This window comes from Sabethes cyaneus, chromosome 1 (assembly GCF_943734655.1).
Source record: "Sabethes cyaneus chromosome 1, idSabCyanKW18_F2, whole genome shotgun sequence".
NCBI classification, from domain to species: Eukaryota; Metazoa; Arthropoda; class Insecta; order Diptera; family Culicidae; genus Sabethes; species Sabethes cyaneus.
The window spans coordinates 8,850,878-8,878,851 of record NC_071353.1 but is presented as its reverse complement, the minus strand read 5'-3'; the positions used below and the strand labels follow the sequence as shown (position 1 = coordinate 8,878,851).

The 27,974-nt window shown below is 39.8% G+C and overlaps 1 protein-coding gene across 1 annotated transcript; it reads right to left on the bottom strand.

Moving 5' to 3' along the window:
- Nucleotides 1-316: 316 nt before the first annotated feature.
- Nucleotides 317-27,960, bottom strand: LOC128737970 (protein bric-a-brac 2-like). Its single transcript, XM_053832766.1, has 7 exons — nt 27,404-27,960; nt 26,675-26,884; nt 6,545-6,965; nt 6,238-6,483; nt 6,109-6,177; nt 4,258-5,428; nt 317-1,345 (listed from the first exon to the last, which is right to left on the bottom strand). Exons 2-7 carry the CDS (start codon nt 26,750-26,752, stop codon nt 1,171-1,173), a joined length of 2,160 nt encoding a protein of 719 aa, XP_053688741.1. The 5' UTR covers nt 26,753-26,884; nt 27,404-27,960; the 3' UTR covers nt 317-1,170.
- Nucleotides 27,961-27,974: the final 14 nt, after the last annotated feature.

Below are 27,974 nucleotides of genomic sequence, written 5' to 3'. Positions count from 1 at the left end.
ACGGTCTGGAATGTTTCTCCGCGAGAGACACATTCGGCCGCTTGACGTAGAATGTCTTCCGAACGCCGAACCCGTCGACCGGCTGTCGATGCGTCGGTTGCTGGATGTTGAGTAGCGCCGGTTGCCGATCGATGCATACTATTGCTACTACCACTGTCATACTCACACGTTACGTTGGCCATTGCGAACTCTGCGGGTGAAACGGTTGCTCAGGGATGTTATTTTTCTGTTGTTGAGAAATTAATTCTTTTCTTATGGCACAAGATCGAAACGACTTGATTGGTTTTGTTGAAATCACTTTATTGACTTTCTTGACTTTTTTTTTGGTGATGAAACGACACTAGATTGGTTCAAATAAAATAATTAAATAAAACTCTGCTCGCACTCTGTATGGTTTCGTACACTTATAAGTACCTACTAGAATAGAAAAATAGTGGTGCCGAAACAAAACTTAGCAGTACACGTTACATATCGTATTAGAAGAAATATTCTATCTTATAGGGGTAAAAAATGGTACATTGCAACCGATCGTGACTAAAGCGTTTACCTAAACTAGAATCGTATAAAGCCCTTGGGAAAATGTTAGTGGTGTTGGTTTTGCAACATTTGACTAGAAATAGAGTCTACTACATCCTACATGAAAAGTACGTCGATCTAGCGACACCATGGTACATTAGTGTTACCCAAGGTAGTGCTGCTTTGGGGGAAATCAAATCCCACACTCGCATTGAATGTGTTTGTGTGTGTGTATGTTGTACGTAAACTAGCAGAACTAAAATTAGGAGATTTTTCTTTATTCATTACATTTATATGCTTTCGAAAAACATAACCTTAACGCTACCGAACTAGATTTTGCTTTGAACCTTTTGCGTTCCATTTTTTACTCACGAATGTTTTGCACTTTTTCGCTTTCTCGCTCTCTATGGTATTCGAATCTTAGCATCTAAAACTGAAAATATATATATAGATTTAAATTATTTATAGGGCTCTTTACTTTGTCTTCCCTTGCGGTTTGCTTCCAAACCGACTAACTGACTATCATTCTCTTTGCGTTTGTTTGTTGTATAAAATGAATATATAAATATGTATATTGGTTTCCGTTGCCGTTCTGCTTCTGTTCCGGAAGTCGTTCCGCACTCACTATCACTATGGCGAAATGAAACGCTAGTACTACTGTATTGGTTCGTCGCTGAGATGTTGCGCCTGTTCAGTCAGTTCTTTGATGATGCGCTTCTTCTCGGCGGCTTCCTTTAGCTGCCGGGGCATCGGGTAGGCGGACTTAATGTCCCACCGTTTCATCCAGTTGCGGAGCGTCTTGCGAGGAACTTTGTGGATTTGTGAGGCCCTGCGCAATATCCGGAATGGAAAAGCAACGAACAAACGAATGAAAAAGAAAATCGAAAAAAAGAAAACAATTGGTAAGTTTACAAACAATGCAAAGAAACAATAGGAATTACTGCTATAGAACAATGTATTTGTAGAAAATCAAAAAACAAATATAATCATATGAATAAAGAAATTAAAAGACTCCCTCTTTTTCAGCAGTAAGCTCAATGAGTCGTAATGCAATGCGAAAATCTATGCTCCATACTAAGCGTCATCGCAACGCTTTCAGTGTTAAACTAACAATTAACCACTGGCGTTCCCAGACACATACCCCACCTTCTCTTTAGAATCTAATATGAAACAAAATAATTTTTGTAACCCAAAAGTTTGCAGTTTGTAATTTAATCTGCCACTATTTTTGTAAATTATTTGCGTAAAAATAGTTCCTTTATTTTCTAAATTTGCTGGCTTAAATATATATTTTCAATCATATTAACGGTCAACTACAGCAAACGGAATTAAGCGTTATTTAAAGCTATCGAGTTTACTTGAAAAAAAATAAATTGACATCCAGCTTAACTGTGGAGTGCTATGAATTCAAAAATCAATAAGTTTTAGAATTCTGGAAAAATCGCCTTTTCTAAATAGATTTCATAAGAGGAAGAACGAACAAAAACGAAAAAAAAAGAAAAGGAGTTAAAAAGGGAAAACAGATAAAACAAGATTTAAAACGAGAGAAAACGAAAAGAAAAAAGCGTAATCACAGAAGCAGTACATCTCCTGCTGCTCTCCAGAAAAAAAAGCAAAAACGGAAAAACATCAACATTTTTGATACGTAAAAATCGTGTCTGAACAAACGGGATAGAAAAATAAGAAAACACATGAGAGAGAGAGGGGAGATAGAGAGGGAAGCATGAAAAACCGGAACAAAATGAAAGGAAAACGAAATAAAACGTGACAAATTGGGAAAAAACGGGACACAAAAAGAGAAAAAAACGAAAAAAAATTAATGGAAGGAAAAAAAAGGGAAATATGGAAACTGGACAGAAAAACCGGAAGAGAAGAAAAATGGTAAAGAGAAAGAAAAACGATAAAGAAAACAAGGAAAACGAGAAAGGAAATGGACAGATAAGGAGAAAAACGGGATGGAAAAGGAGGATAAGGAACAGGAGGAATATAAAAAGAAGAAAATCGAGAGAAAAAAAAATGATAGCGGAAGACAAAAGGGAATGAAAAAGAAAACGTGACAAAAGAGGAGGATATAATAAGAAGAACGGAATAGACGAAAACGAAAAAATAGAAAAGAAGTTAAAAAGGGAAAAAACAAGATTCGAAACGAGAGAAAACGAAAACAAAAAGGAAAAATAAGCGAAAAGGAACCTGACGGAAAAATGTGGGAAAACGGGAGAGAAAAAGAAGGAACACGAACCAACAAAGTGAAACCGAAAGAGAAAAGAACTAGAAGTTTCTTGCTAAAGAGAGAAAAAAGAAACTCGATAAAAGAAATGAGGAAAACGGGAAATATATTTATTTGTATATCAAACGGGATATAAAAAGGAAAAAGATGGGGCAGAAAGAAACGGGAAGATGAGACAGAAAAAGAAGAAAAACGGTAATTTTTGCAAAAAATCAGAGAGAAAGGTAAAACGGGAGAGAAAAAGAAGAAAAATTGGAGATAAAAATGGAAAACCGGAAAGCAAGGGGAAAATAAGGAGCCAAAACAGAATAAATGTAACACAAAAGAAGGAAAAACGGGACAACCAAACGAAGACGAATGACGATAAAGAAAAATAAAAAGGGTAACCCTTTAATTATGAAAACCAGCAACGAAAAAAGGAAAAAGATAAGTGAAAAGACGAAAACGGGAAAAAACGAGTGAAAAACAAGAGCAGAAACTGGATTCAAAATAACCAAAAATGGGACACAAAAGAAGAAAAACGGAACAATGGATCAGGAAACACGGGACAGTAAAATAATAAACGATAATAAAAGAGGAAAAACGGAAGGGAAAGGTAAAACAGAGCAAAAACCAAAGAAAAATATTGCAGAAAAGGATAAAAAACGAACGAAAGTGGAAAAACGGGACAGGAAAAGAGTAAAAACGGAACAGAAAAGAGGTAAACGAGAGAGAAAACAAAATGAACAATGCCAATTCTAATTTTAAATAAAACTTCGTATCTAATTTCGTGTTCATGTATAATTTTAAGTCAAATTTAATACCAATTTTAAATTCAATTTTAAGTTATATTTAAATTCTGATTTCAAGTCCAATTTCTAGTAAAAATTAAATTCCAATTTGAGGTCTAATTTCAGTTTAATTTAAAGTAAAGCTTCAAGCCCAAATTAGTCCATAGTCAAGTATAATTTGAATAGGACGTCAAGCTCCGATTTCAAGTGCAATTTCAACATAATTTCAATTATCAACATAATCGATCGGTTTCTGTCATTTGTTATAAGTAACAGATTCGCCATCCTACGATTACTTGATTTTCCAAGCCAAAACAAGCTTCTGAAAGTTCAAGTTTATTATCCGATGGATTTCAGGGCCTGTGTCAACAAGAAGCGATAGAATAGCATTGATGAATTGGTAGAAGCAATTTCGGAAATATGGGAGGATTTCAAAATGGAAATTTTAAGGAATTTGGTATAAAGTATGCCCGAAAGGAAAGACGAGAAGTTTTGCTTTTTACGTAAGTGTACAAGCAAGAGCACCTCGAAAAAGGCAGTCTACCGTTCATTAAGACACACAAAGTTTTGACCAGAGTTGGTAAGCAGAAATTACAGCCGGGTGGTACACGTCAGTGGCTCACTAAACGATAATTGTTCGTCGAAAAAATAGTTAAAATACCACAAACAGAACTCTACAAAAAATGGACCGAAAGTTAAAAAAAATCGTGTTTTAGAAACCCCTCTGACCCCACTTGCACGTACCTGTATATGCTCTCGCCCGCCTTGACATCCATCAAGGCCGACCACAACGCGTCCGTATTGTACGACCGGGGTTGATTACCTCGCGGGTTTCGCAATACGAAAGCCGACGGTGGAATCGCGATTCCGTTGGATACGGATCCTTTGCTGGCTCCACCATCGCGGGTAAGCCGACTTAAAAGTCTACCACCTCGTCCACCCGGTTGGCGGCTGTAGCGGCGAGGAGTGAGTAAGGCTCCTCCTGATCCACCGTTGGTTCGCATCGTTCCTTTGGTAGCAGCGGATGGCACACGTGTGATGCTGGTTTCGGAATTGCCGAATGGAAGCAAAGGCGGGGGATGATAGTTCAACTCATCACCATCGCTCTCCCCGTTCGTCAGTGAGTTCTCATCCGGTAGGATTTGTATATCGAACTCATCGTCGTAATCGTCGTCCTGATAGCTTCCCATCGCGCTAACACTGAGTTGAGGAAAGTTGGGGGAACAAATAATGTTTTCGTAGCCATCGGTGGAGAGTTCGCTGCCTGCTTCCTCTAGTGATATATCCGGATTACTAGCTGTGCTGGCACCGCCTCCATCTGTCTTTGGTTTCACGTAGATATCCATCGTGTTTCGATTGTACACTAAAGAAGAGGGAAGACCGGGTACACCGGGATCAGTCCCACCGTCAACACTTAAGCCACCACCACCACCACCACCACCATCACCATCGTCACCACCGTTACCACCGACACCGTAAGGCGCGAAAAAGTGCTGTCGTGACGCGGATTGCCTAGTGATTCTGTGCTCTCGTGGTTGATCTTGCTGTTGCTTTTGTTTCTGTTGTTGGTGTTTATAGTTTTCAAAGAGATTTTCATTCGATTTCACCCGGATTGAGCCACGCGTTAGTATCGACAGCAACGATGACGACGGCGGAGGAGGAGGAGGCGAAGAGGAGGAGGATGACGATAGAGAGGTCACTTGTTTCGTCTGAGGTGTCCGTTTGGAATTGGCCCGATAACTAGTACAGCCAGTGCTATTGTCGTCTGTGACGGTGATCGTGCATTCATTGTTACTGTTACTTGTCCGGCTGCCGGGACGTTCTTGAGTTTGCTCGTCGAGCGGCCGGAGGCCCTCCTGATCTACATCTTCGATGTAGTCGTCAATGTCTTCATCCTCGACGGCATCGTCGTCCACTGGGGGGGAAGGCATAACAGGGCGAGAGAAAGAAAGAAGGGCAGAAGAGTTAGACAACCGCGGGTCCGGGACGTTTTAGTGTTTGCCTACTGCACTGATATTGTGTCAAACGGAAAACCAAGTTCTCGCATCGTCCTACCTGCCGCACGCTCGTCATCATCGTGTCGTTACTAGAGAAGATCTCCTGCCCGATAGTTATCATGCGTGTTAGTACTAAGGGGAACGGGTTTTGGAATCGATTCGAAAGCTTCTCTTTGTGTTAGGTTGCATTGAGTGACACTAACTACCTAACTGGGGAAATTAAGGACGTCAAAATTTCTTAAATTGTGGTCCGCGCACAGGCCATTATTTCCGAGAAATGATTTATCAAGCTATAGCATTTTTTGTGACGGGATCTTATAACAATATTATTTCACTTTTTTCTAGAAACTCTAGTAATACGCAAATGTATTGATAGAATTTTTCTCTAGTAAAAATCAAACGCAGTCAAATTATAGTTGGGGTATTGCAATGTTAAAAAATGCTAGAAAACAAAGCAGAACTGGGAAACAATTGCCTGACAGAAGCCATTTTTGAAAGTTAAGGTTATTTGTTATTTGGTCGGTACGGTAGAATTCAGTCACTGTCCGGTTTCGGATGGAATCATACAATGGTATACCAGTATTCTAGCCTTACTAACCTGCTTGATTTTTGTCGTTCCCTTCCATTTCCACATCATCTTCCTCGTCCAATTTGTCAGCATCTTCATCTACGATAGTAGAAAAAGATTCAATGTGAGTTTCTGAGATTCAAACTCAGTTACCATTACCTATTATCAGATCTTCCGTTTTGATGCACATCTCATTTCCGCTGCCTCCGTTGTCGCTATCGTCGCCGCTCTGTTGAAGGTTGCTTTGTGGCTCCCGCTCTTGCAGTTGCTGTTGACTAGATGCCTTCGATGGCGTCGACGATGCTACCGGTTGCAGACTGAGACTGTGCAAAAGATTGCCACCAGTTTTGGTACCTTTGAGGGCACTGTTCTGCTGTAATTTTCCGTGCTCTGCACGTTGAGGGCCTGCAACGAACAACCGTTGTTCAAAGAAAATCTTTTTCAGCTGATCAATTGATATACTTACTGCTTCCTCTTTGGCCACTTGAATTCGACGAACCAGTCGGACCTATCGGCACCGTACTACCACTATTACTAAAGCTGCCGGTTCCTCCGCTACCACTGCTGGGGCTGTTGATGTGGTTGAGATTAAGTGCCGCATCCGAACCGCACAGGCCGCGAATTTTCAGGATTTCGGCACACTTCATCAGATCTGGCAGACCAGCCTGAGATACGTTCACTTCTCCTTTGTACATAAAATCGACCAACGCCTGGATGGCCCACAGTTTGATTTCCCGCGGCAGGATGATGATCGGGTGTTTGCACGGATTTTCGCCGAGCAGATTCTCGAAGAAGGTCGAACAGGCGGCCAGCACTAGCCGGTGACAGTGCACCTGGTGGCCCTCGCAGGCCAGCGTCACGTCCACAAACCTTTGGCCAGCCAATAGCTGTAAATAGGAAAAACAATTCAAAAGCTTTTAACTTCTGATCTACTTCATAAAACTGTTCATTTTTTATTAGCTTAAAATCTTGAATGAAAGTTTTGATCTAGTTTTTTTTGCATAAGTTTGATATTTACTTTACGAAACGAATTCGTTAAGATTGTTCTGTGAACCGGAATTTCTTATGATGACGGATTTTACGAAGCCACCGACGAGGTACATTCCATCGGAATCTGATCCAGGAGCTCGGAGCATTCAACGTTTCCTAATACCAGATCAAAGATAAATACCCGCTGCTGTTCCTGTTTGACACGCCAGGCAGAGAGAGTCTCCAGGTTAAGTAACACTGACAACGGTGTGGATAACTTGGAAAATTACCTGGATCATTTCAAGGCAGCTGACGCATAACGAATCGCAAAAATTTCAGCTGGATTCGGTCAATTGCAAGGGATTGTGTTTTTTTTGTATGCCAGAAGGGCATTGGGTTTAAAGGCCACTGCGACAGTCTAAGGGATTGTGTTACTTGGAACACAACCAAATAAGCAATTGGTTGATATCTGCTTGTAATGCGACGTAATCGACGGGAGTGACAATCACACACATTTTTAGGTCGTCGGCAAAAGGAAGCTTCGATGATAAAAGCAGCTCCAACAAGTCGTTGAAAAAGATGATAAAGATGAGAGGGCCAACCACACTGCCTTGGGGTACACTAGGGGATACGCAAAAAAATTACGTAGTGCACGGAATTCACTTTAACGTAGACCCTGCGGTCGGACAAGTATGAGCCTGGTCATTCAATGAAGCATGATGGAAATCCCATGTGGTTCAATTTGTCCACAACCAATGCTCTGTACAATGTTCTGTGGATCTGTTTTTCAAATACAAATACAGGTATACCTCGATAGTACGTACACCCGCGCATCGTTTAGCGTATGTACTATCGAAACGTACGTACTATCGAATCACAATTTTTAAGGTAAAGTATTATTTTTATTTTACCTAAAACTTCCAAATTAGATAGATCAGATCAGATATTATAAACTAAATAATTATCTAAGTAAAATTATTTTAGAAAAAAACTACAAATGTTAAAAAATAGTTGAAAAGTAAAGCAAAAGGAATCCAAAAACATTTTTTTTCAAAATTCTCTCTCAAATTAAAAATTTACCTATTTTAATCGAATAAATTTAGGTAAAGGTTTGGTACATAGTTGTAAATATATGCTGGAATGAGGAAGCATCATTCGGGATATTTCATTCCAAATCCACTAATATCAATCGAGTGAGCTTCCAGTCTATATGCTGGACAATAAGTTGAGTGAGTGCTATGAACAGAAAATAGTTAACTACAATAATCGGAGCTTCAGCTGTATGCTGCGTAAATTGCAGAAGTTCCTATAAAGCTGCTTATTTGCGTATGAAAGCATACCTGTCCCATGTGAATATTGATCAATTTTGAGAAAACACGGAAGAAGCTTATTTATATCCTAATTTACCTTAAAAACTGTAATTTAGACGGATTTTGTTCGAAAAATATTCCAAAAAATATCAAACTTGAACAGTTCCATATGCAAAATAAAAGCGTAACTGTCCCATAATAATATTGTCCATTATAAACATTTTCTTTTTGTCAATTTAGGTAATAATATTCTTTTAATTTTCGCCTCTATTGAGTGTGATAATAACTTAACAAAAAAGTAATATGACAGTTATATTTGTTTATAAGTTTATATCAAAGTTCTACCACGATTTTTTCTTAATCGGCAAAGATTTCACACAGACACAATTTTCTTCGGCGGTGACATGGAGAAGAGTATTTGATAGAGCGACTTTTCTACGATTCGATTCCACAATGTCCTTTATGGTGATTTTTTTTTCCATTTGAGAAGTTTTCAAAAAATAGCTCGTGTTGTTTTTTCGACAGCAGAGCATACTTGAAGTTCGAAATTCAAACTTCATCAAGTTTGTATTTAGCAGTGAAGCTGCGCTTTTTTAAATATAGTATTTCAAATGCCTTCGAGATATTGGGATTTATAAATTTTGTATTTCGAAACCAGACCAATGACTCTATGTCCAAGACCGCGACGTCTTTCTTGACTTCTTTATCCACGATCTTAAAGTCCTGAAATATTATAGGAGCGTTCCAGTTGCGCATACATTGGCATAGGAACTATCTCCACCCATGTACTGTTGAAAATTTAAAAAAATACATATGGGACAGACATGCTTGCATTTAGCAATCGCTTGTAAATAAAAGCATAATTGTCCAATCCTCGAAATTTTGAAAAAAAATGCATTTTTGTTTAACTTTACAACAAAATTAATGTGGATAGTTTAATTACTAGTGTAACGTAATTTTTTCTCCGAAGAAAGTAAAATAATCCTTGTATAATGACGACAACATATATTTTCCCGTCGCAGTTGGGAAGAATGTGAATCACAGAAAAGGTGAATTCTCTGAGCAAAAATCTGCAAAATCTAGTACCGACAATGAGTCTGCCCGGAATGCTAAAATAACTGTTATTCAGAAGGTATATTTGATTAATTTACTATTTAACAACTGTTTTTAATTTTATAATAATGGTTTTTTACATAATAGAAATAAATGATATTATTCAAAAATTTATAATTATTGAATACGTATTTGCTTGTATTGGCTCATAAATATTCATAAAAATGTTTCTGCTTTATATAGAAACTAAAAAAAATTATTGCTGGAAAATGTACGTACTATCGAGGCAAAATGTACGTATTATGGAGGGTACGTATTATCGAGGGTACGTACTAACGAGGGTACGTACTATGGAGGTATACCTGTAGTTGGTAACCGAATTATAACGACCCGACTTGTGAATTGGAACTATAGCGCCCTATTATATAAGTCACGTCGAGCAACTCGACTCGACTTTTTTACTGTCGAGTGTCAAATACCGACAAAATTGACAGCATTGCGACTCAATGCACAACTAAAACAAAGCAAACTAAGACGTCACTTGCTGACAGTTGAGTCACTAGCTTTTTAGCGGTCGACTCAGTCAAGCTACTTGACAAAATCGTGTGACTTATGTAATACTAAAAATCGGCCGGTCGAGCAAAGTAGCACTCTAATAGGTGCCACTTTTGATGTAGCTGAGAAAATCCTTTCCCAGAGCGAGCGGTTGAAAACGGCAATTGGTAACAACACAATCGATGTGGCACATGTTTTCAGACAAAATGGCCGTCTGTTCTGGGTCCTTTCGTTGTGTCGAGATCTTCCAGGGCTTTCTGCTGCCGGTTATACAGTTTTCTGCAGACGAAGTTCAGAAAGCCCTGGAAAATCTCCACTCAATCAGGAACGGTATTTGTGCGAAGCAGTTTTGCCGCTTCAGATCGCGCGAGGCCTTGTGCAGATTAAGCAGCGAGGCTTTTTTGTATGCCACTGGACTGTGACAGTCTAAATGATCATCTTCTGGGGCAGTATCTGATTGCTCTGCACAGTTTTCGGAATGCTCATGCCCATTGATGGAGTTGAGCTAGATAGTTGTAATCTTGTGCCCCAATTTGGTACTGGTAAAAGTAATGAACTTTAGGGATTTCAGCTCTAGGTAGAAAACTTCCGGAGAAGTTGTTCCCAAGTAAAGAAAAAGCCATGTAATTGCAGAGTAGATGCAATGTTCAGAGTTACAAAAGCGATAGGTTGCAGTATTATCCGATATTCTTTAAATCCCTGAATTAATTAAGCTGTATTAAAGCTGAATTAAAATGCTACTGATTTGGATACAGCTGATTTAACTCTGAATACAAATGGTAGACGCTGAATAAATTTAAGCAAAGGCCTCTGTATTCTATAAGTGTTTAAGCAACTAACGAATGCACTGTAAATCAGCTGCTAGTAGCATCCTGCTACACATAATAGTGTCACAAGCAGATTAGGCGCATCTTAAACCTTTCCACAATCCGTCAATGTTCGCAGTAATTGTGTTATAGGGTATGTCGCTGCTTCGTCGTAATTGCCTATTCCCGTCCTATCCAACACAAAGCATTTTTATGACACACAATGCAAAACTAGTTATTCCCTAATATTTTAGTTTGTTGTCTATCATGCGTGATCAAACAAAGTGAGCTGAGATCTATTTAAATGCTTTTTATCATTAAAGAATTCCTACCAGCCAAATTTCCTACGTTTTTTCGTGCGACGAAGGAGAAAATGTCAACTAATCGTTTTAATTTCCGTCATTCATAAATGAAAATAACTCACGCAAGGCATTGTCGTTATTCTACAGCCAGAAAAACTTGCCTGACCTGCAGAAATTTTGTAGAATAACATTTGTCATGCCGTCCTACACAAATACATGCGCGTTAGCTTCGTAAACATTATTGTGATTTTTAGTTCGGACGATGAAAAATTTTGATGGACGGATTTTAAAACGGTACGACGAATTTAAGATATAAAGTCAGTTGCGTAATTTCAATAATATGCTTTAATAATCGCTTTTCAGTGATTTCAAAGTTCACGAATTGGAAGATAAGTGTGTTTTAGTCAAATCAGCACAGGAACTTTTGGAGTATTCATTAAATCCATCCAACAAGTGATGAAAATTAGAATGGCTTTACGACGGGAATTAGAAATAAACCCTGCTAGCTGAATAAACTATTGTCATCTTAACAAACAAGCCCTCTCAAGAAACATTTATGCGCTAATTAAGCATTTTAGCAGCCATTATTGTTCAGCCATAGCTGAATATCCATCGAATTAAATTTATGTAAACAATTCTACAATACTTATTCAGCCGAAATTGGGGAACTTATACAACCTATTTCGTTTGAGGCAGAAAAAACACTTGTTAAGTATTTATATCGCCCTTTATATAACCTCTGTGCGTTTTGTTTCCAGCTTTGCGCAAATTGGTTATTCAAAAACGCGCAAAAGCCTCTATTAAGCTCCATTGCAGCTTCGAAAGCAGCTATAAGCAAGCCCGAAGTTTGATAAAATCACCAGATTTAGATGTTTAAGAACTGAAAAACGGTTTTTATTACATATTTCTAAAACTAAACTATAGTTCACCAACAGATTGAATAAATTCAGCTATAAAAGCGTTTGATCAGCCTAAAATTGTTACTTGGGTAGCTGCTTTTAAAGGTGCAATGGAGCTTAATAGAGGCTTTTGCGTGTTTTTAAATAACCAATTTGCGCCAATGCTGTCAATTATTTTTCAGTCGCTTAATCGTCTCAACCTTTATGCAGCCAAAAAATAATCTATTTTTAAATTAAAAAAAAAAATGGAACGCGTCCTATTTATTTTGCTAAAATATATCACCGCATAAATGTTTCTTGGGATAATAAAAGCGGGACAAAGTCCAGTTAGGTCCCGTGATTGTGCGTAGTTCACTACGAGTCAAGTTCAGTAGTTTTTTAGCTCCTGCAGGATTTGGGTGAATAAACTGTTTGAATGTCTACAATCCTGTATTTGTATCCCAAGCAGCAAACTTTGTGTACTTTTGGTTGCAGCAACTTATTTACGACTGATATAAGTCATATATCGGTTCGAGCAACTGGTTTGTAACATAAGTGTACTTGTATTTTGGTTGATTCATCTGACAGTTTTGATATTACCTACATGAATATGAAACTTAAATCTAGAACAAAACTATTGTAGCATCCTAGAGACGTTGTCAGTCTTCTACTAAATGCGCGTGAAGAAATGTGTTTAAAGTAAAATAATTCTTCGACCAGCGTGAGAGTGCGGATGCATGAGCTCATTGGCACGGCAAGTGCAGTAGCGCAGCGACCAGGTGAGTAGGAGCTCTTCAACTTATTTGCACCAGAAATGTAGGGAGTGATGTCAAAAATGACCAGATACACAGCACCATCGGGGACACCCGACTGCGTGGTACATCCATTGGAGAACATAGAAGATAAATTATCAGCAAACAATTCGCAATATTCGGTGACAGTTGATGTTTCCATTCCTCCCAAGATCACACTAGAAGGAATGGAAGATCCTTTCCACTTGGAGCTTACGAATTTCCAAAAGCTTTTTGGAATAGTTCGCAATCGGAATTGCGTCCGCAGTACATATGATTTGTAGAGAGAACTAGTTAGCCTACTACGGTATGCTTCGCTGACATATTTGAAAGGGCATTTCTTCTGCGGTGTTCGTTGCTTATGAAGCAGTCTATGCTTTGTTTCGATGCCGTTTCAATCTGTGCAACTCCTTCAACGGGACATGCCAGAGTACTCATGAATAAATCCAGTGAAGGATGGGAAAGATCAACAGGAAGTAGCGGAGAAATGGTCCGATGCACAGCGGTCTCTTGTTCAGGAAGGCAGTAAACGAGGTTCAGTATTCGTCCGAGGTTATTATGCAGTGAATTAACCTGTTTCAAGTTCAGGAATTCAAATCCATTGATCACAGCAGCGCTAGCAGCAGGAAGCGGGAGAGAATTGTCGTACTGTATTCCATGCTCTCCATTAAACCAAGAAATTTGTGGTCGGTTATTATCACGACAAATGAGAATTCTTTCGTCTGCAGACACTTTGTCACGTAGTTTACGGATTGAAAGAATATGCACGTCGATAAACTTGATAACTTTACTTCTGTCAGGTGGGATGTAAATTGTAGCAAGCAAAAACTTCATTCCTTTGATGACAGCAGAAACACAGACTTGTTTGGAACAAGTTCCATGTCTTAAGTTGACCAGCGAACTAGGGAACTGTTAAGCTGTATTGTTTTGTTACTATTCTTCGGGCTACGATCACAACGATACACGTTGACGGCGGATCCAAACAGCTGCAGAGAATCTATGCAGCCATATAAGCCGGTTTCAGTTAACATGATTACGTCGTTACTGCAGTCATTAGATGTAAGGAATAGGTTGTACACTTTTGTCCTTAAACCTCGCACATTCTGATAGTATGCACAAATACCATCCACGTTATTGGCGTGTGCAGAAAGCACGTGGGGATCCCAAGCTGGAAGCCGGAAATAGCTCAGCGGAAGGAATGTTTAGATTACAATTGCTCTGGTTGTTACATTATATACAATGTTCAGAGCGATGCTTGATGAGTCCATGCTGACTGGTGTTGACCGTGAAGTTATCAGTACCACTACTCTGTACAAAGTCCTGTTTCAAATCCGTTTATAAAATACTTTATTAAGGCAGCAAAGGATGGATATACACTCAAGTCTCGTTTTTCGTCCATAATTGTAGGACATAAAAAATCGGTCGTGAAACGAGAGTACGTTAATTCAAAGTTTGGTCGTGAAAAAAGCGGACGTCAATTCAAGTTTTAGCCGTAAAAAAGAGGACGGTGATTCGAATTTTGAACGTAAAAAGAAAAAGGGTTATCTCGGATTTCCTGAGATTACCTCATGGTATTTGACGAGGACGTTAATTAAAATTTTGAACGTAAAATGAGAGGACGTTAATTCTAATTTCGGACGTAAAATGCTTTGTAGTCTACCTCACGTTCACGAAGTTTGACTCTATCAAATTCGTTTTTAGTTGAAAAGTAATGGTACCGCATTCTACGAAGGTTGTTACGCAGGTTTCGAAGTTCAGAAATCCACCATGGCTGCTCGAAACTAGAGGCCAATATTTGGCTCTTTTTTAGGTACGTGGCGAGCTACAACGTGTCTAAGAGCGAATCATAGAAAACTAAAAGTACCTGGCCAACTGAACCAATATCAGAAAGATGGCTTCTATTTCGTCCAGTAGTAAAATGAATGGTTCGTGGTAACAATCGACAGCGGAGAAGATGGTGCGATAATGACTCAGCATTCCGGGAGATTGGTACATGCAAGATCTAAGAGTCTACCATTGGTGTTGACAAAATGATTGATATGTCTCAAGCCCTTGCTAAATATTGGATCTGTAAAGTGTTGCTCAATTTCATCGTCGATATGCAACCTGAAGTCGGGTAAATTAAAGTCGCCAATCCGCAACACATAGTGCCGCTTTTGCGTGAGCCGAGCACGGTTCGGTGCTCGGATTGGGCGGGTGATAAATAACAACTACGTAAATCGAGCGACGTAGCAATTTGATACGGACTGCGATTTGTTCGAGTTCACTACAATCCGCAAGAACAATGCAGGACTTGCATTCCGCAGAGTTGTTAATTGCAATCAATACTCCACCGCCCCGTGAGTGATTGTTGGTCAATGTCAGCCCTAAGCGATGTTTCCGTAAAGATAAGAACAACATACTCACAACTGGATAGTAATAACCGTAGTTGAGCAGTTTTAGTCCGCAAACCCCTGACATTCTGATGATACACAGAAGGAGTGCGATGTACGATGTACGAGCTTCAGCGCTAGGCACACCACTAGATATTTGACCGAGTAACCACTACTGGTTTGAACGATGAAAACAGTCACTAGTAATAAAATAGACACTCAGCAGGTGAAAAATAACGAAATCTATACGCGGTTTAAACATAAGACTATCGCCGTTCAATTCATTGAACCCAAAAAATGTTTTGTGTTTCTTATTGTGGATCCAAGTCTTAATCCATTACAGCAAGAAACAGAAACCGTGCCAATGACCAGGGAAGTCAAAAACAGGAAGTTGTAAGACTTCCTACGGCTCTACGTACTAATAAAACAGACTCGAATCCCTTCCTTTTTGATTAAAGCCTATGTGTGCCTAGCTGTAAACATCAACTTCATCGTTAAGAGCCAGTCGGAAAGACATACATTCTTACATACATACGTTTACGAACCGATATGTCACGTACTAACGCTCATGCTAACGTGAGGGTACGGAGCCGATTACAGGTCTATCCTTTTCGAAACCCACAATCATGTTTTCCTTTGGCTATCAGTCTCAGTAGTACCTATAGTGTTTGTGTAAGCACATTCATGGTGTTACATTTGAAGGTGAACGACGGACGGCTGCGGTTTCACTTCTAGGCCTGCAAGAACATTACAGCTACATAATGACCAACATTGTGCACATGGTTTGACATCCTAGTGCTTAATATAGCTTACGTCATGTTGTTTGGCTGTCAGGTCCAGTGTATTTTCTGTTCTGAAACTTGAACAGGTCAAATTAGATGCTTTTGTAGAAAATATTCCAATAAAATGGTATATTAAGAAGAAGAGTTTATCCGGCATTATGCAATAATCTTACGTGAACAGGTTTCGACAGATGTCTGATAAATGTTATTCGATTTAAGAAAAATGCAGTGTAGGTCCCTAGCATTCGGCGTGCTTTTCGTTAAATAGATGAAGAGAAAATCCGCACGTGACAATCTTTAGTTTGCCATCCGCTATTCTTGCTCTTATAACGTAATCACGGAGCGAAAATATGCTGAGGACAGACGTTTATGACTTTGCTAACCACTTTTGAAATGTGCACGCCCATGCAAAGTAGCAATTTGCAAGGTCATTTAAACATTTGTGCACGATTTAAAAATCTACCGCGCGGGAATTACTCATTCGATTTAAAATGGCATCCAAATGATTAAAAAAATATATGTATAAATGCTCAGTGGAACTTTCCCAAAAAGCGACCCTCACGCCTAGAGCTCATAACCATTATCAGTCTAATCCGATACCCACGAACACTGACCCGTTTTTCTACATCCATAAAGCGACAATTTGTATACACGGTACGGTGCCGCCGTAAGCCATCATCCTCGCTGAATTTTCCAACACAATCACACCGATCGTTTGTCCCTCAACGCCCTTAAACTGAACCTGACTAGTGACTATCATCGGCATCTTCGTCATCGTCATCGTCATTGCATTGCCATCAGCATCAAGATTGTCATCACGACCCTCAGTTTCCTAGCGCTGCGTTGTCTGCGCTCAGTTAGTTAGCACGTAACAAAAAAACCAGAGCTACCAGGGTGATGCTAACTAACTGGCGGCTACGGCAACATCGTTGTTCATCCCCTTCCGCGTAGCCGCCGAAGCCCCTTCTGATGTCGTTTCATTGATGCGGAGGGCAAATCTTCTCGCTGCCGAAGACCACGTACGTCGCCGCGCCAGTGTGGCCCACATAGCATATATCACGAACCCTCTGTAATAACAGTGAACAGTTACATACAGTCCAATACGGCAGTGCCGCCAACTTGGTGAAACATTTTTCCGTTTTGCAATATTCCTGTCCGTTTGGTTTCGCTCGGTTATAATTTTTAGGTTTATCGGCTTATGGTAACCCAAGAAACTATTGATTGATATTTAGGATATTTTTCAAAATTATCGTGCAAGTTTGGACTGAAGGGTTATGGACTTAGAAAGAGATCTTACCATGGTCTTAGCCAACAAAATCCCAAAACAAAAAAAAAAAAAAAGAAAGAGATCTTTTTCAGTGTCACTCTCTTCTGATTACCACGGCGACATAAGACATAAGCGCATTTCAACGCAAAATTTCTTAACCCTCTAACGGGGTCCTTTTGCAACTTTAGAGTCGGATACGAGATTTGTTTTTTTTTTAGATTGGTAATATGAAAAATGTGTTCAGGACAGATTTCCTAACATCTTGATATTAATATCACAACATTCTGACCATGCGTTCTAAAGCGATCATCTTTCAAAACCAAAAATTCAGGAAAATTGCGGAAAAATTATTGCACGAATACTCCTTTCCTACTTTTGAACAAAAAGAGCATGAAGTCCAAAGTGATTGACCTATAAATCTTCCTATGAGTAATTTATAGAGCGTTGGACATGAAAAATGAAAAAGAGAACTTGGACTTTCGATAATTATTTCGCCATTAAAATCAAAACTTTAGCTTCATTTGAGTGACTTTCATGAAATCTGTGTACTTTCATGAATCTGTCCCTTACACAAGCAGTTTTCCCAGAATGCTGGATGAAATCAATGATGCTCCCAGTGCTGAAAACGGGTGATAAATGCAATATTTCTAACTACCGTGGAGTAACCTTTTTATGTGCCGCATCTAAATTTTTTGAAATATTGGTAAACAAAGAACTTTTTACACCTGCGAAGTCTTACATTTCCTGGGTGGCTACAGAACTTCTTGAAAAAAAAAACTCCCGACTTTTTCCCGATCGGATTCAAGTTTTTCCCAACAGAAACTTCCTTCATTTTTCCGTTATAAAATAAAGGTAACATATGCTGTGTACATTGCAGAGCAAAGCTCAAGCAAGCTTGCAACTATCACTCTACTATGAGTCTATGGAGTGCACTCGTCGATTCTACCACGAAACAGAAGTGAAAGTTCAAATAATGTAGTAGCCGAAAAGCAGGTATCTTTATGGACAGCCTGGGCACGACTGGGTCTCAAGTTCACTAAGTGTGCATCCAACTAAGTTTAAGAGTGCAGCACAACTAAGGGAACTTTCCCGCCAAAACAAAGTTTCATTATTCAGGGTGCCTGGACACTGCGGAAACGAGAGTAATGAGCTTGCTGACAGCCTATAAGCGAAACAAGGATCAGTTCAGACAGCAGCCCGTCAACGATACGCCAAGCTGGGAAGGGCCCTGTAAGCTGGACTAGAGAGCCAGGGTCAACTATCTAGCTGATGAATGTCGTCGTTACTTTTTGCAGCCTTCCGCTAGTGGCAAACCAATCTTTGTCAGCCCAGATGATGCATCAGCTTTTTAGCAATATATTAGCAATAAGGAAACCGCAATTTTCCGATGGACTGGATGCAGAGCATATTGGTCAAAGTCCCCTAAAAAAGGAGACCTAACTGAATGCGGTAACTGGCGTGGCATCGTGATGCTTTGCATTACTCTCACAGTACTCTGTAAGATAATCCTCAACCGGATCCGGGAGAAAGTCGACGCTGCTCTCCGGCAATAGCAAACTAGACTTCAAGTCGACGCGATATTCCCCGACCTTAAAGCAGCCTTTGATAGAGTCAACCACTATATTCTGCTTGTCAAACTCAATCCTCTAGGTGTGTCATCAAATCTTGTTCGCTGGTTCGAGTCGTATCTGACTAATCGCCGACTGTACATCAAATAGGGATCAACGGAATCCGTCAGGTGTCCCACAAGGCAGCAATTTAGGACCATTGTGGTTTATCATATTCTTTAATGACGTCTGCCAAGTGTTACCGAGAAATTGCAAACTTTTATATGCTGATGATCTAAAAAATTTCTGGACTATCAGTGCTCTCACAGACTGTCAATCAGGCTTGTTATTTTCTCACTCATTGTGCAAAAAGTGCAACTTTTTTTGTTCAACACAATGAGCAGAACTGCTTTCAGAAATGAGAAATAAATCCACACAATGAGAAACAGACTAAACACAATGAGAAAAACTGACGCGCAGAAAAACTTCTTAATGCGCTCTTTAAATGAGCAACTTTCGGTTTTGCTCCCGGTCCTCTCGGTAGCTACAGCAGTAAACGTGAAAACAAAACAACCGGTGCGCCTACAGCAACTATAGACTCAGAGGCGTCAAGACAATCAAAAGTCGTTAAATTTTGAATCTTAGCGGAGAATTGCCTTTGTTTATAATGGGGCTTTCCTGTTGGTGCGCGTCAAGAAGCAAATGTATGGGAATTCAAATGTTGCCATATCTAAATAACATTTTTCGCACTGTTGCCGTTGTGACATGCCTAACCATATGATGCAGTTGCGTTCACGGGCAGCCAAACTCAACTGAATATACTAAATGTAAGAATCATGATTCAACTGCATTAATGGATTAATATTTTTCTGATGGCAATGACCGCTACTGACAATCGTCGTTTTTTCTCAACGCACTACCCATGTTAAAACTATCCGTAGTTGTCATACGTCAGCGCATCGCATCAACGTATTCAAAGTGTATTAACATTCTCCTCAATGAGTAGCACAGTGTGCGGTTGCTCATACAACTGCGTTCAGCAAGAAAGAGCACAGTTAAAATGAAACGGAGCAGAATAAATCGCGTTGAAGACTGAGCACAGTTTGAATTTTTCTCTTCTCTTTTTTCTTCTGAGGAGGTGCCATCCCTGCTGTCAATTATTGTAAAAAAGGGTTGACAAGTTTTACAACTGGTGAATTTTATTACTATCAGCGTGGCGAAATGTTCTGTAATCACGTTGACGAAGAACAAGAACCCAATTCTATGTAGTTATAGAATAGGAAACGAAGAAATACAAAGATCCAATGTAGTACGTGACCTCGGGATTTTGATAGACTCAGAACTAAGCTTCCGGGAGCATTATAGTCATATCGTTGCTAAATCTCGACGGAACCTCGGGTTCATCGTCCGTATCTCAACTGAATTCCGCGACCCATACTGCCTGCGCGCCTTGTACTTCAGCTTAGTTCGATCGGTGTTTGAAATAGCAGCTATCGTTTGGAGTCCGTTCCGTAGCATTTGGATCCACAGAATTGAAAAAGTTCAATCGAGATTCATCAGATACGCTTAAAGACTTTTTCCTTGGCGAAATCTGGCGAAATTTGTCGGCAAACTGTTCTTGGGGGAAATCGATGCACCGTGGATTCTCTCCAAAATAAACATAAATGTAGTACCACGACCTCTGCGACGCCGGGATTTCACAAAACTTCAGCAGTACTGAACGGATTATGCACAAAATGAGCCCATTCGATCTATGTGTTTTTATTTACCATTTGTTACCATTTACCAGTTTACCAGTGTTACCATTTGTTTGATTTCAATGTTAGTGCTAGCGTTTTTCGTGTACGTGTAACAAATTATTATGTGATATCCTAGTTTATAAGTGTTCATGTAGATTCCCTGACATTTCGAAGCAATCGTTTATGTTTCCCGTTTATTAATATGGCGACCGTCATAATGTTAGGGATTTTCGCGGGATCACCAGTCTTTCTGCGGCATCTATATTGTTTGAAATAATTGTAAGTGGTGCAATACTATCCTGCACTAACAATTACATTTCAACTGTTCAACACGGTTGCATGCCTGGTTGATCCGTTTGTACTAGCTTACTGGAATTTGCTACAACAGAATGGAAGACATCTATACTGATCTGAAGGTGGCTTTTGATAGAATTGACCACGGGATAATTTTGCGGAAACGGTCTCGTCTCTGTGCTTCCCAACAAATGATTGAATGACTGAATTTATACCTTAGCGGTAGCGTACTACGTGTGAAACTCGGATCGAGCATTTCCTCGATGTTTACTATTAAATCTGGAGTGCCTTGCCACAAGGCAGCAACATGAGGCCTTTGCTTTTTCTGCTATTCTTCAACGATGTTGCGTTATTACTAGAATCTGGCAGCAAGTTAGTGTACGCAATCACGATTTGAAACTGTACGCCAGTGTTGCCGCATATTCATCTGTACTGGAAGGGGCAAAAATCTTTTTCATCTGTACTTTTTCTTCCAAAAATCTGTACCATTAAAAATATTTATTGCATAGAAAAATTTGGTTTGTTAGCATTAAAAAATGCACGAGCCTCAAATCATTTATTTGTTTGATGATGTTTGCACATATCTCTACTGAACTTAGACCTAAAAACGTTTCGTTTTGTTTTCATTCATAATAAGAATTGCTTCTCTATTGATTTTAAGAAGCAGCAATGAGAAAAAAGTATGAGTTTTTGACACTCAAAAAATTCTGTACTTATCTGTACTTTTCGGCAAAAATCTGTAATCTGTACCGTAAAGAATCTGTACCAAAAAATTCGAAAAAATCTGTACTTTTCCAGATAAATCTGTACATGTGGCAACACTACTGTACGCTGCTATTAGCGAAGAAGACGACTGCCGTCGACTATAGTGTATATAGATTTACTAAATTTATTTGCCGATTGGTGAAGACAGAAATGGCTCATTGTGAGCATACCAAAAGGTGAAGTTATTAGTTTCTACCGCATCAAAACCCCTATCCGCTTTAATTACACAATTAACCATATTGAATTACGCAGATTGGCTCGAGTTACTGACCTGGGTGTCTTGCTGGATGCTAAATTTGATTTACACGCATTTGAATTGATTATTTATTATGCATCTCGACAGCTTGGGATTTTTTCAAGGATTGGACGAGACTTTAAGGATGTTATTTGAAATCCTTGCACACGAAGTGGCCACTGCTGGAGAACTGGAATTTGGTTTGGATTCCCAAGAAGATTACTTGGAATCTACGCATCGAACGTGTGCAAAAAAGATTTGTTCGACTGGCTATGCGACATCTCCCTTGGCGTCATCCAGATAACTTGCCACCGTATGCAAACCGGTGCCGTTAAATTAATTGACCTAGACACGCTCGACCACGGACGCAAACTGCATCAGGCGAAATTTGTAGCTAAACCAATCAATGGCGAAATCAAGTCTCCAAAACTGTTGTTCTTGGTAAATTTCCGGATATCACAACGATCGACGGGCCTGCTACAAACTACATTTCATCGAACGACATTTGGATATAACGAACCAATCGCGGAATGCATCCGGACTTTTTCGAAAGGAGGAACTATTTGAGTTCGGTGAACCATCGCACTTATTTGCACAGAAATAGAATTTTTATGTTAGATGAAATACGCAGTCTAGTGATTTCATTATGCTTCGTTTCTGATTCCATCTCATCCTTCCCACTCGTATCGATTTGACGTTGGTAGATCAGCTGGCGATCGGAAACAATCGCTATCAAGTTGAAATGAATTTCACCTTCGCTGTACTTTTGCATACTGTTTTTGTTTATAGGTCGAACAACGTTGAGCCAAACTACGTCAGCACCAACAGCACCTAGATTAATCGGACCGGCTTTCAAACCATCCAGTACATACAATCTTCCGTCAACTGGAATATAACCAACGAAATGAAAAACATCCTCATCCTTGTTCGCATGGTTATTATCCAATTCGAACAACAGTTGACGAGCGAACGAATTATACACCGTGTAAATCTGTACAGCATTTCTCAAGGCTAGTCCTCTATTATAGGCATCAAATGAAATGCAAAACTTCGTGAAACCTCACTGTGTCGAACCGAGTTTGATATCCGCGTGACTACTGTTCAGCAAAACACTGAGAATAGCTTCCAGACGATTATCCTGTACAATCGATCCTGCTGGTTAATCGTCTTTATCCCACTTAAACAGGTGCACTTCATCTAAGCTTCATCCAGCTTCCACTTGAATTCCTTCGACACCGAATTCTTCAGTAAATTCAGTAAACACACTCGGATTACGGACAAACAAGACTACATTCGGATCGCTTTCGATCAAACAACAATCACCAACACAGTCTGCCATTTTTTTGAGGTTTGAAATGCTAAGTTAAACGACGAAATTCTATGCTGCAAAGCAATCGATTAAACTGTTCGAAAACTACATAGGATTAATAACTATGTCCGTAGTGCAATAATCACGCTAAAGAAAGCACTAGAAACATCTCAAACATCATTTTTTAAGCTACCAAATCAAGCTGAGTTCGCGAATTTTCTCTCGGCACCTAAGACAGCAGCCCCATCTCGAGGCATACCTACGAAAGTTCGGCCTCGTGACACTGCAGGCAGGGGCTACACACCGAAGCCTGACATGTATAGAGACGAGGAAGGAAATCTAATCACAAACGAACGCAAGGTGGTCGACAGGTGGGAGCAGTTCTTCGATTCACACTTCAATGGCAGCGTTGCATAAGGAGGCGGAACTGAATTTTACCTAAGAGTGCCCATAGAAGATTGTAATGACCCAGCACCTGATCTCCAAGAAGTCAAATGAAAAATTGAGTTGCTAAAGACCAACAAAGCCGCTGATAAGGACCGTCTACCGGCAGATCTTTATAAACGTGGCAGAGAAACGCTGGCAGTGCGGCTCTGCACTGGGTTATTTCCAAGATTTAGAGGGAGGAAAAGTTACCGGCGGAATGGATGGAAGAAGTGGTTTATCCTATCTACAAAAAAAGTGATTGGCTCGATTGCTGCAGCCAGGCTAGAGTTACATCGCCTACAAGGTACTCTCGCAGATCCTGCTATGCCGACTGTTATCGATAGCACAGGAAAATAGCAGGTTGCGCTTAATTGAGGCTCGCGCAACTCCGGAACAGATTTTTGCCGTCCGCCGGATGCGTCCGGCAGATCTTGCAATAATGTCGGAAGTTCAACGTGCCCACACATATCTTGATTGATTTCAAAGTAGCATACGATACAGTCGATCGAGACCAGCTATGGCACATAATTCACGAACAGGGTTTTTCAGATTGAATCGAGGGATGCATTTCGTGCGCATGTCCCTGTGTCAATTGGTATCAGACGCGAATGAATAAACATAGCTGGGCAGCAGGAGAATCAGAATAAATGCAACAAATTCAAGAGTAAAAAATGGCACATTCATTCCAAGAATAACTGCGTTAAGATACACAGAATAATATAACATTCTGCTATCTACGTTTTCCTAAAGACATCAGTTTTGATGAGATTTCCGTCAAAATTGGTCGATAAGGGTGGTTGTGTACATGTTCGATGCGGTTTACTCTATCGACTTCGTCTAGGTTCACTGGAAACAAATAATCACGGTATGGCTTGGTTACCTTTTTCTAAAATCGAAGTGAACAAAATCGCGGCAGGTGTTTAAAATCGTCGTCCGCGCAAAGGAAGAAGTGTCCTGCATTGATTAGTTAAAAATGCAAATTTAAAAATTAGACTTTTCAACAAATTTTGACTACAGTCAACCAAAAAAGTATTCGGACAGCAGCGCATAAAATTTTCTTTTAGTAATTTTGCACACTATTTTTGCAAAGAATGGTAACACATATTTTTTAAAACAATGTTTAACTAAAGCATATTTAGATGCACAACAAAAATTCGGGGAAAAGCTTTCCGTTTTGAAGATAGGGTACATATAGTTTGAATTGCTCAAAAGTGCAGCCAAAAAAGTATTCGGACAGTTAACTATTAGTTGAAACAAATGTCCTTTCTCGCTCAACTACTACCTTGTAGGACCGTTTACATTCTTGATGACCTGTTTTAATCTGTTTGGGATAAAATTAACAATTTTTCAAATATCCCTCTGTGAATTGCTGACCATTTTTTTACATGAGCTCGGTTTAAGTCATTGTGATAAGAAATCGAATGATTTCTCATTTAGAAATGAAATTATCTGAAAAGATGTTCAAAAGGGTTCAAATCTAGACTGAATACTGATGTTTCGATAGCTCTAGGACAATTGTATGGTGCCTACCGCTTACAATTATCGACAGTATGTTTAGATTCAACATCCCGGTACAATATGTATGTACCGCACAATTACAATTTTGCTTTAATTTCACCTAAAATTGTTCAGATAATTGAGTTTACACTTAGTTCTATCCAAAAATATATATCTTTGCTGCCTCGGAGCTTTGCATGTATCCCAACAAGATATGACACTAACCGCATTGCGTGTTTACTTGCTGACGAGTGATTTTTCTCTTGTAACCCTTCTCTTTTAGTTATTCTTGCATAGGGGTTGTTGATGTCGTACCTTGTTGGGGTACATGGAAAGCTCCGAGGCAGCAAAGATATATATTTTTGGATAGAACTAAATGTAAACTCAACTGTCTGAACAATTTTAGGTGCAATTGAAGCAAAATTGTAATTGTGTGGTACATATATATTGTACCGGAATGTTGAATCTAAATATACTGTCGATAATTGTAAGCGGTAGGCACCATACAATTGTCCTAGAGCTATCGAAACATCAGTATTCAGTCTAGATTTGAACCCTTTTGAACACCTTTTTAGATAATTTCATTTCTAAATGAGAAATCATTCGATTTCTTATCACAATGACTTAAACCGAGCTCATGTAAAAAAATAGTCAGCAATTCGCAGAGGGATATTTGAAAAATTATTAATTTCATCCCAAACAGATTAAAACAGGTCATCAAGAATGTAAATGGTCCTACAAGGTAGTAGTTGAGCGAGAAAGGACATTTGTTTCAACTAATAGTTAACTGTCCGAATACTTTTTTGGCTGCGTTTTTGAGCAATTCAAACTATATGTACCCTATCTTCAAAACGGAAAGCTTTTCCCCGAATTTTTGTTGTGCATCTAAATATGCTTTAGTTAAACATTGTTTTAAAAAATATGTGTTACCATTCTTTGCAAAAATAGTGTGCAAAATTACTAAAAGAAAATTTTATGCGCTGCTGTCCGAATACTTTTTTGGTTGACTGTATTTAGCAACTGCACAATGGTTACAAATATCGTAAAACAAAATTGCTGGATATTTTTTCTGTCCAACGACATATTAACGATGAAATTCCATGCAGTGCACAGAAAAACTACATTATACCTAAAGGAATTATTTTAACATACTTTTTATTGTTTGAGAATTTAAAATCTTTCATTTGTAAAATCGAGTCACGATAGCATTACTTTTCGTTTCTGAGTCACGTTTATCCGCAAATTCACGAACCGCACGATAACTTGATAGCAAACGTGTAAACACCCTTACAATCTAGCAGCACTGGCATTGCCTTCTCTGGCTTCTTCTGGATGGCAAACGACACACCGATGTGGTGCCATATGCGAAGGGATTCATTGGCGCACGGTATTAAACGAAGCTTAACAAGCAAACGGCACTGCGGAGGGTATTTAAATCTTTGGGACCCTTCTTTTTATCGGATATCTCCCAGCGACTTATGTCGTTGTGTAATACATACAATCGAGGAATGGAAACCCCTACAAGCAAACGGAACCCTGACTCGTGTACGGCGTTTGTATGTATGCTGTCGCTACAACTGAAGCTGATAAGGGGTGCATGGTAAAGAATAATCAGAGAATGAAGTACCCTTCACAGGCTGGCACGGAAACACCGTTTTATCCAAAACAGAGACCTTTTCATTTTTTTCAGCAAACTTACCTGTGGAAACGCTGCTCCGATGCTGCCAAGGTGGCTGTTCCATCGCACGCAAAATTGCTGGGACTGTCCGGAACTCATCGTTGTCGCGTGTATCTTCCTAAACACTAATCTGCTTTCCAAAAGTGAACTACCTTGAGCTACTTGAGACTCTTGAAGGACAACTTTGGTTTTGACTCGTGTGTTGCGTATACTCGCTCACTCACATCGACACTGGAAGCAAAGAATAATAACAATACAGACACACAGCACGGGTTCCGATTAGTCACGAGGGCTCTCCTCGCCCCTGTGGTCAACGAGTTAACACAGGCAAGCGAACAAAAAATCGATATCTTCCCACTCCTCGTTCGGTCGCTTCCACCTTCTGTGCTATACTACGTATCACTGATGGGTTGAATCGGCGAAGGACCCTATACAACCGAAACCGTTTTCCCCCTATCGGCTCTAACCTATAACTGAATTACACTTTTGAGACGATACTGCCGTCGTACAGTGCATAGGTACAGTAGCACAACACCACTATCGCCGTTCTTCGCTCGGCATGAGGTCAAATGAGCACCCGAAAGTTCAAAGATCCCTTGGCACATCGCCCTCTACTCTACTTGCGATGTGGTGCTTTTTGAGGTGGAGGCGATTGCGAAACGAGCACACGAAATTATCGATTTTTGTATCGTCTCCCATTTAGTGGGTTGTTTCCTCCCGTGGGGAAGAGCACACCATATCGAAACTCACGTTATCTTCGGGCCACCTATAGAACCAAAATGTTCGAAATGATTCTAAGATTTTTTTCGACTCCTTCGTGGTTTACTAATGCTGCTCATCAAATGCCCATTTCAAGTCCGGGTCAGTAGTAGCAGCAGTGGAAGAACTCGATCCGCGCGGACGCCGCGACGCCATTTTTGTGTGTTAGACGAAACGATAGAGCATTGATTTTCCTTTCCTCAGCGCATAGAAAAACAAACGTCGCCGTCTTTGAAGGGTACTCGTATAGATTGGTTTTTTAAGGCCACAGCTTTTTTCACTGTAGCAGGTTCTCGTTCCGGAGTTAACACAGTACAAAACTTCTATTGCACAATAGTATGGGCACACTTGTCTGTTGTTGGTTGCTTCCGATGGAAGAGACTAGATTCAGATTGTAACTTTTTTAGGGTAAACAATGTACACACACACATACAGCAAAGCGAGCAGCATACGCAATGAATGAACGTTTCCAGTTTCCGCACCCGACTTGACCGAATCCCACTGATTCTGTTCTGCTACTGAAACTGAGGTCGCCGCGGTGTTGCTGTTACTGTTGCTCTAC

Coding starts and splice junctions, on each gene's coding strand:
- LOC128737970 (XM_053832766.1), bottom strand. CDS start 26,752: ATGAGTTCCGGACAGTCCCAGCAATTTTGCGTGCGATGGAACAGCCAC. Junction 6,484..6,544: donor AAGTGGCCAAAGAGGAAGCA/GTAAGTATATCA, acceptor TGTTCGTTGCAG/GCCCTCAACGTGCAGAGCAC. Junction 1,346..4,257: donor GCGGGCGAGAGCATATACAG/GTACGTGCAAGT, acceptor GATATTGCGCAG/GGCCTCACAAATCCACAAAG.